Source organism: Zootoca vivipara, chromosome 4 (genome assembly GCF_965207765.1).
Source record: "Zootoca vivipara chromosome 4, rZooViv2.hap1.1, whole genome shotgun sequence".
Taxonomy (NCBI): domain Eukaryota; kingdom Metazoa; phylum Chordata; class Lepidosauria; order Squamata; family Lacertidae; genus Zootoca; species Zootoca vivipara.
The window spans coordinates 25,624,841-25,637,176 of NC_142587.1; the positions used below are offsets into that span (position 1 = coordinate 25,624,841).

At 44.4% G+C, this 12,336-nt stretch overlaps 1 protein-coding gene across 1 annotated transcript; it reads left to right on the forward strand.

Annotated features, from left to right (window-relative positions):
* Positions 1-706: 706 nt before the first annotated feature.
* PROZ (protein Z, vitamin K dependent plasma glycoprotein) lies at positions 707-11,852 on the forward strand. The gene is made up of 8 exons (XM_035114923.3): positions 707-936; positions 1,570-1,733; positions 2,531-2,555; positions 4,104-4,217; positions 5,786-5,917; positions 9,121-9,206; positions 9,543-9,657; positions 11,212-11,852. The coding sequence occupies exons 1-8, from the start codon at positions 864-866 to the stop codon at positions 11,727-11,729; spliced, it is 1,227 nt and encodes a 408-aa protein (XP_034970814.3). The 5' UTR covers positions 707-863; the 3' UTR covers positions 11,730-11,852.
* Positions 11,853-12,336: the final 484 nt, after the last annotated feature.

The following is a 12,336-nucleotide window of genomic DNA, read 5'->3' on the forward strand; positions in this document are numbered from 1 at the left end:
ACCTCCACCTATTTATCTGGCTAGAGAATGTACATAGCTAATACTTGATGGTCTTTGTTTCATTCCCATTTTCGAGTGACTCACACTCTCCCATCCTATAGCTGGGCAGAAAGCCTGTCCACTAAATTGGGTGCGTTCTCCCTCTTGTGGTCGCAAAGTACCAATGCAGAACCAGTGCTAGAAATGTGTATTTTCCCCAAAAAAGTGTTACAGATGAGGGATTTTGATTCAATAGAACAACATTCAGCGTTTTCCAACTTCCTAAAATCCTAACACCCATAAGCCAAATGCAAATCGTACACATATTTACAGTAATTATGCTCTTAAGCATCTCATTCCTAATAACTGTTTGGGTGGAACAAATCGCAAAACTGTAATTGCAACTGAATGTATGCAATCTGTTTGGGATTAGGGCAGATGAGTAGCTTCATGTGTCCTAGTTCAGTGACAGAGTCCCAAAAGATCCATACAACAGGCTGGCATGATGAAGTTCTAGGGTATCTCAATGCCCTCGCCTGTTTACGGGACCCAATTTGCTTTCAGCTGCTGAGGGAAGGGGGTTGAATGGGTTGAAATATCTTGCCACAACACGGAGTAAATTTTGGTTAGTTGCGCCCTATCTCTGCAGTTTAGTTTCAGAATTTGTAGAGATACCCTGGAATGCTTCCTGCCACTTGTTTTCTGTTTCTGTAGGTATGAAGTCCTTTCTTTCAGAGCTTCCATTTGTAAACATTAGGTCCTACCATTGCCCTTCTGTTTTTTTACTGGGTTCTTGAACTTTAAACTTTAGTCATTCAGTAACTTCACCCAAGAGCTAGCTGCTAAGCAGGCGAAATCCAGTTAACTGTTCCAAGGGAACCAAAATGGGAACTCACAACAACTGGACAATATGGTTTCTCTTCCTTGCATTCATTTTTCATCAGGCAGAATCAACAGGTATGGTGTTTTGTCCACAACAGTGTTAATTTGCCATATATATATATATATATATATATATATATATATATATATATATGAACATGGGAGTCGGGGACTTTTAGACTTGTCATTTAATCTGTACCTTTGAGAGTTACTCCCCTCCAAAACAGTCTTCTTCAGTTAATGTTTGAAAACTTAGTTGGTTTAACTCACATGGCAGATTCCGTGATTTATATAAATGCAGTTTATTTGGTAGTAGGGATCGGAGTGAAATTTGATTTGGTTCTCATTTTTAAAGCCAAGTTGGCCCAATTTGCACTTTCTGAAATAATACGCATGTATATATATGTGAGCTCTCAGCAATAGAGTCTGCTTCATCAGATGCAACCAAAATTAGTGGTTCGGTCACATGGTCTGTGAAATACATTTCAAAGTTCTGGAACACTTTTGCCCGTGGCACCACCTACCACTAGCATAACCTACTCAAAAGGGTGCCTCGAATGGTTGAAGAAGTTTCCCCAGCTTGACTCTACAGAAAGCTATTCTGATCCCTCAATGCACAGGAAGCAAAAGGCACATGGAGAGAGATTGCGCCCAGTAGGTTTGTGGGCAAATTCTATTTGCTCCCCTCCACCTTTCCCCTTTTTTCAGTGTTTTTGTCGGACAGGGATGCAAATCAAGTTGTTGCAAGGTCTAAGCGTGCCAGATTCATGTATTTCGAAGAATTCCTCCAAGGTAATTTGGAAAGAGAATGCTTTGAAGAAAGGTGCACATATGAAGAAGCTCGAGAAGTATTTGAAGACACCGAGAAAACTGTATGTATTCTAAACTTTTCCTTTATGGGCATATCAATCAAGCTGTAGACCGGGCATTGAAATCCAATCCATGACACAATTGTTAAGATTGCTGAACCAATGATAAATTCTTAAGATATATTCATTCTTGCACTATTTTTCACAACAACCCTGTGAGGTAGGTTAGGCTGAGTGGAGATTAGAACTCTGGTTTCCCATTTCCTAGTACGGCACTCTAACCACTGTACCACATTGGTTCTCATCTTACTATTAAGGATCTTTTAAGCAATCTTTCTGGCCCCATTAACTTTTTCTGTCCAAAATCACACAGAGAAATCAGGTGGTAATCCAGGGGTCCCAAAACTACGGCCGGGGGGCTGGATATGGCCCGCAAAGCTCATTCATCCAGCCCCCAGTGGCCCCGTCCGCACACTGCCGCTGCCCGCTCTTACCGGCGCAGCGCAGCTGCCCACTTCTGGGTCGCTGGAGCGTCGGAAATAGCTTGTGCGCATGCGCGAGTGTCATTTCCGGCACACGTCCGGGTCGGAGGAGGCCCATGCGCATGTGCACAAGCTATGTCCGATGCTCCGGCGACCTGGAAGTGCGCCGGAAATCACGTGTGTGCACGCGTATGGGTGTGTGCTCCCGCACACTCCGGCCCACAGCGCGATCGGTGCTCGAGGCACCGGCCCACGTAAATTTGGAGACCTCTGTGGTAATCCTATATTTGGCATGATATGTTGCTAGGGGATAGAGAGGGAGAGAGGGAGAGAGAAATGGTCCACTGTTAAAAACAAAAAATTACATTTCCCCCCTAGGACAAGTTTTGGAATGGCTACTTTGGTAAGTAGTTTTTCAGTTTTGTATTTCATTATTTTTTTATTGGATGCTGTCAGAGGGTCGTCGTGGCTGCTCTAGAGTAACTCCGCTTGAGTCCAGTTTGTCTTTAAAGACTTTAATTGTGCAAAGTATTTATAGTGCAGACAGCTTAAACCATGGCCTCTCATTCCGAATCAGAATCCGGCAATGGCGTACGTCTGTCCCTATGCCAGCAAAGTAGTCGGGGCACCCCAAAACGCCTCCCCCTTGACCTGTGTCGCGATGCTCTCCTTAACTCTTGCGACGGAAGGAGCGATGCCCTCTCAGCCTCCTCCCTGTCAAGGCGGTGGAAGGGCTCTCCAGCATCCTTGAGCCCTTGCCTACATCTCTCCTCCCCTGAGCTTTCCCATCATTCCGCATGCTGGCTTCTCTCTCCCTCCGAGTTTCCTCTCCCCCCTGGCTGCTTCAGACCCACTGCTGCTCCCTGTGCTTGGCGAGGTGGACGTTAGGATGATGGGGGCTGGCTCCCTGTAGGGAGTCACCCTTACATCCATTATATTAAAAACAAAGGGATTTATTGGAGTTGCTCATTATACCCAAGGAAATTTGTTTATAATAGAGCATATGTTATGAGGCTAATATAGTACTTCATTTTGCTCTTTTATTCTGTGGCAGGGAAAATACATAAATAACAAGTACATTCAATTCCTCCAGCTCTCCTCCATTCTTGGACTTGCCTCTTGAACTGGATAATCACAGAAGTAGGGTGTGAGTCAAATTATTGTAGAAAATTTGCCCTTGAAATAAGTGATGAGGCAAACCAATCCAGTTAGGCTTTGGTCCAATTAGTAATTTGGTCTAGAAAACCCAATTATTCTGTTCCAAACTTGGGAAATGTTTAGATTTATTCCAAGTCCACTTATGGGCCAAATTGACTTATCTGGTACTTGGCACTCTGCTACAGCTGTGAAACAGATGCCAGAAGTGCGGGGAAATAGAGTTCACATGTTTTTGCCAGGAAAGCTGAATTCCCAGCATTTCTGGCACCTGGGCTGCAGCCACAGCTGCTTTCCAAGTGTCAGAGGGCCATAGCTCACTGGCAAAGAATCTGCTTTGCAAGCAGAAGGTCTCAGGTTTGATCTTTGGCATCTCCAGGTAGGAGATGTTGTCTGTACAAAACCCTGGTGATCCGCTGCCAATCAGCATAGACAACTGAGGTGGACCATTGGCCTGACTCAGTTTAAAGCAGCTTCCTATGTTGCAAAGGGTATAGATTTCTGTCCTTCCCACTGCAGGAGCAGCAGCAAGCAAGTAGGCAGAAAAATTTGGTTCAGAAGCAGTTTGGATACAGATTAACTTGACGGTATCATGCCTTCCAAGAGTTGCCAAGATTCACATTCTGAAATCAGGACTACCAAAACTGGGCAACATCCCTTATTGAAATGTGGGTTTTTAGAGGAGAGGGAATGGGGTTCACAAAAAGAATTTTGATGCAGCAGCAGAAGAGCAGCAGAAAATATTCTCACTATTCTAAATGTACTGACTACTAATATTTCCTCTCCCCCGCCCCAGATGGTGCACCATGCTCCTCCAACCCCTGCCTGAATAATGGCGTGTGCAAGGACAGCATCCGAAGCTACACATGTGATTGTAGAGATGGCTTTGAAGGAGCCAGCTGTGCTTTTGGTAAATGGCAATGTTTTCTTTATAAAGAGGCATGTGCCACATCATTTCCTAGAAGACTGTAAAGGAATCTCTCTAAATATAACATTGTGCCACCACAATGTATCTGAAGAAGTGTGCATGCACACGAAAGCTCATACCAAAATAAAAACTTAGTTGGTCTTTAAGGTGCTACTGAAGGAATTTTTTTTATTTTACTTCGATCCAGACCAACACGGCTACCTACCTGTAACCATTGTGCCACCAGATGGCGATGTGGAGTCCCATTTTTCTCTACCTGTTTTCCCTGTTTAAATTTACAACGCTTTAACCTGAAACGGTTCTTTGGTGTGTCTAGATCCAGCCTATGTCAAGTAATATCATTATTAATTACTCATTACTAATCTCTACATTCCAACAATAGCTAACTAGGTGCCATAGGAAAATTCACAAGGGCATTGTGCACAATTGTCCCCCTTTCTGTCTGACAAGCAAGATATTACATATTTGATCCTTCCATTTGCGGATGGAACAGATCTAGGGAGATGCTTCTGCTTTAAAACAGAAAAAAAAAAAACAGATGGTGATGGGAGGTGATTTCCACCAATCGCCGCCTTCCTCCTATAGCTTCTCATGCCACCTCCATGTTCCTGTGGGAGGGTCTTAACAACCACATCTTGAACAGATTTTCAGGACGCATGGAAGGCTTCAGAGAGAATAAATTGATGAGTCACCTCTTCCCTCCAGCTCTCTAATGAGAATATCCCATGGGTGAACCTAACTCACCATTTCTGATAATGAAGGCAGTTGTTCTTTGTGCGAATGATGGATGTGTGAATTACTTTCTTTCTTTTTTGTTTTGTTTTAAATTTATTCCCAAGATGTAAACTCTTGACATCCATAGTCAAAAGTGAAATCTGACCATTACAGCTAGATTACAGTTGAAACAAAATAAAAACATTCCTTCCAGTAGCACCTTAGAGACCAACTAAGTTTGTCATTGGTATGAGCTTTCGTGTGCATGCACACTTCTTCAGATACACTGTGCACACGAAAGCTCATACCAATGACAAACTTAGTTGGTCTCTAGACCAACACGGCTACCTACCTGTAACTAGAGCTAGATTACAGCTTAGTCTTTGTTGGGAAACGTTGCCAGGAATTAATGGATGCTGCAAGTGTAATGTATCTCACACAAATATAGAGACTAGCGGTAAGCCAGCAGATCCTGGGAAAATAATTGAGCATCAAAAAAACAAATGCAGTCAATATTAGGGAAAGGGAGCCCATGTTAATTTATACAAGATAATTTCAGTTGATTGTTAATTTTGGGTGAGATCTGATATAGTGCAAGCTGGTGTCTGCTTGCGCAACATGACTTCTCCTTCATTCCTTCCCTCCTGGAGTCCCCCAAAACTCCTGGGGAACCCCTTAGATTAGATTTTGGGAGGTATACCAGAGGCTGGAGCAGAGAGAAGTGAAGTACTGTTGTGCAAGGATATTTCCTCTGCATAAGTGAGTGGACATTGTTGAACATTGTCCTATGTTTAAATGCTTGTTCTATAGTTTTAAATGTCCCGTCCCCCCCGTAGCTAAAAATGAGTGCCGCCATGAAATAAACGAGGGTTGCCAGCACTTCTGCTATCCAGAACTGATGTCGTACCGCTGTTCGTGCGCAAAAGCCTATGAACTTGGGAAAGATGCTAAATCGTGCCTTCCCCAAGGTAAGTCTAGAAAATGGAAAATAAAATAAATTATTTAAGGAGGCAACAATACAGACCAATGTACCATAGTAGCTAAGAAAAGGAACTGTGATTCAAGTCATCACATCAGTCATAAAACCCAGTGGCTGCTTTTGGCAAGCCTCTGACAGCCTCCTTCTACCCTTTCTGTAGAATGGGGATAGCTGCCTCTCTTACAGGGTTGCTAAGGATTGCAGGGATATTTTTTTCTGAGAGCCCTTATGGGAAATCCCTGTACAAAGACTGGATGATATCCAACCCCATGTGAGTCCATGCTTGTGCAATGGAATTCTCTTTTCTGGTCCTTTGTCTCCCAGCTCTCTGGAGTTGGAGAAGCTGCGGTGGGGAGGGGAGGAAAGGAAGGGGAAGTCCCATTCTGCTCCTGGGGGTTCCTTCCATTCGTAACCGGGTACTGCTGGTTGTCCCCTTTTGTTATTATTTTTACTACTACTATGAGAAAAATGTATATCATCATGATTGGAGTATGCATAGAGAACTGTTATTTTGCAGGTATTGGTGTGTGTGTGTGTGAGAGAGAGAGACAGAGAGAGAGAGGGAGGGAGGGAGGGAGGGAGGGAGATGATTGGACATTGCAGGCAGAGATGGGGTCCCCACTGGGGTCCCCTTTTGGTGGAGACTGGGTAGCCCTACCCCCATTGCAACATTGCCCCAAAGCACAGTACCTTCCCCACCAACCCATAGCAATAAGCAAAATAAAAAAATTCTTAGGGTAGCACTTTAAAGACCAACTAAGTTTTTATTTTGGTATGAGCTTTCGTGTGCATGCACACTTTTCGTGCATGCACACGAAAGTTCATACCAAAATAAAAACTTAGTTGGTCTTTAAGGTGCTACCCTAAGAATTTTTTTTATTTTGCTTCGACTCAGACCAACATGGCTACCTACCTGTAACTAGAACCATAGGAATAAGTTACTCTTTCTTTCCCGTGGAAGAAAGTAAACAAATTACATTCATAAATTTGTGACGTGCACATCGTCCTTAAAATGCATGCATGCTTGGTATAAAGCCCAAGCCTTCTTTACAATGCAAATTTGAGGGGGAGAAACGAATACTTAATTTCAGAGTCATGACAAAACCCACCGAGCAAAACTATAGCTAAATGGAAAGGAACTGTGCTTGTTTTCGTCATCCGAGGATCTGATTTCATCTTGGGTTTGGTGGTGTGTCTGGGCTCCCACCCCCCGCAAAGAAGTTACCAGTAATATTAAAAACTAGTGTCATTCAGCCCGTTAGGTAAACGGGCGCTAGAAAAGTGCGGGCACTCTGCACACGCTCAGAGGCGTTGCTGCCCGACAACCGACAATGAGTTTCGGAGCGAGCCCTGCTCCTGCCGCTGGGAAAAGGGGGTAGGGAGGCGAGACAAAGGGAAGGGGGCTGAGGGGAAGCCGTGAGCCCCGCTCGTCGTGGAGGCATTTCCCCAGCCGGCCTCCAAAGGGGGCGGAATGAGGCCTGAGGAAGGTTTCCGAGCTGCGAGGGGCGGCCGGAGCTGCCAGGAGGTGGGAGGAGGGGGTCGCACCATTGTCCCGCCCAGAGGGGGTCGCGCTCCTGCTGCTGCCAGAACATGTGGTGGAACAATGCAACTTGAGAAGCATTGAGAAGAAGCCTACTCAGGTCAGTGCAATAGTGTCTGCAATGCTGCAGCATAAATAGCATCTTTACTTTCTCAAAGCAGCTCTGCTTGCCTCCCCCACCACCACCTACTTGCACATTGGGAAATATTTTCTGTGTCTAAAATACATGTAAATTCATTTACTCTGCAATCTCCTGATCTGTATTGGTTTCTGAAGCAAGGGACTGTTGGTAAACTGACACTCATAACGGATCTGGTTGAAACTCAAGCCTGTTCTGAAACTTTTATTGTCCCCATTTACTGTGAGTGGAGGGATGGAAGAGAAGCAGTGTACTGATATGTTGTGTCCATTTACTAAAATCAAGGTATTGCCCCAAGTTTGAAATCTGCAGAACACATTTTTAAAAAGACATTCCCAGTATCTCCCTGAAGGACACGACAGGGACATGTTGTTCCAGAAAGCAGAGAGATAGTTTGACCATATATAAATGCTGTTAATGGCATTTTACATTTTGTGAATTCTGTCCTCCCATAAGTCTCCCAGGCACAGAGTAGGCTTGTGGCAGATCTGGCTTACCCAGTGGAAGATCAACAAATTTGTCCCTTCCCTCAGTCCCCGCCCTCTCTCTCTCATTCTCCAGGGGAGGCTGGGCTGCGGGAGGGGCAGGAGCGAGTAGAAAGCGCAAAAGCCTTTCCATGTCCACCCTCAAGAATATTAAAGGACTGGTGGACACCTAGAGTGCTCCTCAGTACTTTTTTAAAAAGGTTTGTCCTACAGAATTTCAGAGGCGACTCTGCCTCAATGTTAGTTATTGAAAAAGTGGTATACTGTTTTTAAATGTTTGTTTAACCATTGCGTGTCCCCAACCTGTAAGGATCCTGGATTTTTTTTGGGGGGGGGTGCTTCACTTCCTGGAGCGTTCCTCTTTCCCCCTCTCCTATTGTGGAGGAAAAAAGAAAAGTAAACACCCTCGGGGAGGGAGGGAGAGGGAGAGGAAAGGAAAATGAAGGCATCCCGTTCTATATCTTTGTTTTACAGCAATAAATGGTCGGACATGAAAACACGCACACACAAAAATCCAAGCAGGCACAGCAGCGGATGATGTTAGAGCCGAGATCTGCCTCCTGCCTGGACTTTAATTCGTGGATTTCCCTTAGAGGCCACCTGCTTCATGCAGGATCGGGCTTCAGCGGAGGCTGGGGCTGCCTAAGCCCAGGGGAGCCGGGGTTTCAAAGGCATTTCCTCCTCTGAGCGGCGCTACGGTTTCCTTGCTTCTCAACTCCCCCCAATAACACATCTTCCTTTGCCCCCCCCCCACTCCGCTCCATGTCCCAACGGCTGTCCGGCCGGGAACGGCAGTTGGCGGCCGCAGGGGAATGGGAGGCAGAGGTGGGGGGGGGAGAGAGAGAGAGAGAGCGTGTGCGTCCTGTCTCTCCGTCCAATCCCTGTGTGCCTGGGGGACATGCGCAGTGACCCAGGGACACACGGGACAGCTTGGACGCAGGGACAACTTGGACTTTATTATATAGGATGAATGAAAGTTCTGGAAGACACCCATAGCATTTCTCCATATTTTTACCTACCATGGTTAGATCAGTGTGCATGCGGCAGACATAAAGACCACTTACCTGTGCAGCTGGATGCCACCGAAACAATCCAGAGAGGATTCCCTTGGCAGGTATGTGAAATGTTGAACACAGCCTTTATCTAGACTTGCTATAAATATGTGCCTAACCAGTGCTTAGGCAGGTCTGCCCCCATTTTCCTTGCTCAGACCACAGCTTGCTCTCTTCCCTCCTCTCAACTGCCCCTCTAAACTTTTGCCCGATTTGCAGTGCACTCAACATGCCTTTGACTGGTTGTGGTTACACCAGAAATGAGCTTTTCTTCTGTAATGGTGTGTTCCCTGATGCTGTGCTCTGAGCAGCAATGGGATGCAGAAGAACAATGTGTCCTGCCCTATGGACTTAAAATTACTAAATTAGAGCCATGTACTGTCTTCTGTGCTTCCAAGGTCCTGCTCTTAAACTCGGAAGGAGAATGGTTCTGTGGTGGTGTTCTACTGAAAACTAACTTTGTCCTGACTACAGCTGAATGTGCACGGCTGAATCCCATCATCGCTGTGATTGGTAGGTAGCCAAATGACCCTTTTGTCAGGTTGCATTTCTTAGTGCATAAAGTATTGATCTGATGTGTATAGATCTTTCCTATTCTACTTAATTCAAGAGGGTGCTGGAAGCTTCTCTTTGTGAAAGATAAAAGCAGAAGGTTCATGATGTTTGGGTTATTCCTTCAGAGAAGCAGAGTACAGATGGTTTAAACTGGTTCTGTTATCTCTTTCTGTCAAGGTCATGCTGACTAATAATAGGCCAGATGGAGCCTGGGTTTTACTTTCTCTTTATATCTCTTATCTTTCTGGTGTGGTGTTCTGTACATAGTATGCTTAGTGTTAAGGTTTAGACCAGGCATCCCCAAAATAAGGCCCAATCGACTTCTAAATCCGGCCCGCGGACGGTCCGGGATTCAGCATGTTTTTACATGAGTAGAATGTGTTCTTTTATTTAAAATGCATCTCTGGGTTGTTTGTGGGGCCTGCCTGGTGTTTTTACATGAGTAGAATGTGTGCTTTTATTTAAAATGCATCTCTGGGTTATTTGAGGGGCATAGGAATTCATTCATCCCCCCCCCAAAAAAATATAGTTCGCCCCCCCCCCCCGCAAGGTCTAACGGACAGTGGACCAGCCCCCTGCTGAAAAAGTTTGCTGACCCCTGGTTTAGACTTATTATAAGTTATTGTAAGTTTGAGTGAAGTCTGCTGCAACTGGATTTCTTAGTGCCAATCCTGAATGTACTGGATTTGTGACCATTATGCTCATTTGCCTTCAGTAGCAGTAAAGCTCTGCTGGATGAAATGCCTGATCTATTTTGGGGGGATCCTGCAAGGTGTTTAAATTTTTACTCTGCTAACTATACATTGGAATCTACTCTGGATCAATATTAAGTAGAATTTCATTGACACCTTTATCTCAATTTTGAAAGCTCACACTCATCTCAGGCATGTCTCCTCTTTGCAACGCAAAAGCGCATGAAGGTACTTTTCGTGCACTTTCCATTCATTTCACACTGGGGGCTGTGCAGGAACTATTATTAACAAGACTGCAACCACTTTGGTTCAGGCAATTGGTGTAGATAACCAACAAAAGATTACACTTCACCATTGCATTCCAAAATAAGCAGATCACTGTGACACATGCCCAACCTTACCAAATCCGTATTAAGAGTTGTAAGAATTCTAGAGAACTTTTCTAGCTTTGCCAAGTCAACCCACTCAGGATTTGACCTGGGCAAGAGTAAATTACATTTTCAACAACAGTACGGTTGTAACATTCTGTGGTTTCTCTTCTTTTTGCCCCTATAAAAATTGGAGTGAAAGGGCAGTAAACATACACATGAATTCCTGTGAGTTCCATATCAGATGTTTGCTCTTCTCACCAAAAAAGGATTTGCTGACAGTCCAGATGCATTTGGAAACTAACAGTATTGCACGAGTATAATGTCGTTAAGGCCTATTGAGAAATGGCTACGTGCTTATTCCAATTCAAGGCACTATGTGTTTGCCAATGTGAGCCTATTCCAAGCAAATGCTATTGCAACAACTAACGGGTACATCATTACTTGCATAGGAATCAACAGGCTGCAAAGAGCTAGGCAAGAAATACCTGTGAAACAGATAAATATACACATCCGCTATGATAGCGACACCGGTGAGAACAACTTGGCTTTGCTTGAACTCGAAAAGCACATTGGCTGCAGCAGCCGCCACCTGCCCATATGCATCCCAGAGAGGGATTTTGCGGAGCACGTGCTGATTTCGGAACGGGAGGCCACTCTCAGTGGCTGGAAAGCCGATGGAAATAACTCCACAGGTTCAACGGCGGAGCTGTCAGTTTCGTACCTCAATGGAGACGAATGCAAGCAAATCCTCAACAGGACACTGATAACAAGGGAATTCTGTGGCTATAGCCGTGAAGTATCGGGAGAACTACTGGCTGGAGGTAGCTTTAGTGCTGTTGACTATAAAGGCACTTGGTTTCTGACGGGTGTTTTAGAACCATGGGCAACAGAAGCAACTAAGTGGGAAACACTTATATTCACTAAGACGACACGATACATGATGTGGTTTAAGCAAAAAATGGACTAATTGAAAGCAAGGGCATAGGAATATGTGGAATGGCAAGGCCCAGCATTTGTATGTATTTGTGTAGAAGTCAGTTGTAAAAATTATGTGCAATTAACTCTTGAAAATAAAACTTTTTGCCCTTTATGCATTTTAACAGAACACATTACTAACATCATTAATAATAATAATAATAATAATGTAGCTATATAGAATCATAGAGTTGGAAGAGACCACAAGGGCCATCCAGTCCAACCCCCTGCCAAGCAGGAAACACCATCAAAGCATTCTTGACATATGCCTGCCAAGCCTCTGCTTAAAGACCTCCAAATAAGGAGACTCCACCACACTCCTTGGTAGCAAATTCCACTGTCGAACAGCTCTTACTGTCAGGAAGTTCTTCCTAATGTTTAGGTACACAGTTCTAGCTGGTCCTGAGTTATCGCAACTGTTGGTGCCTTTTGATTTCCATGGCTACATTTACATTTATTTCTGTGACTCCTGGGATGTGTACTGCAGAAAGGAATCGGAATGTTTAACAAAATGGAGCTATGCAACTATTTTTACAAAACCAGACGTGTTCCATACCAACTATTATTCTTTGTAAATTCAATGTCTTTTTTTGCAGTCA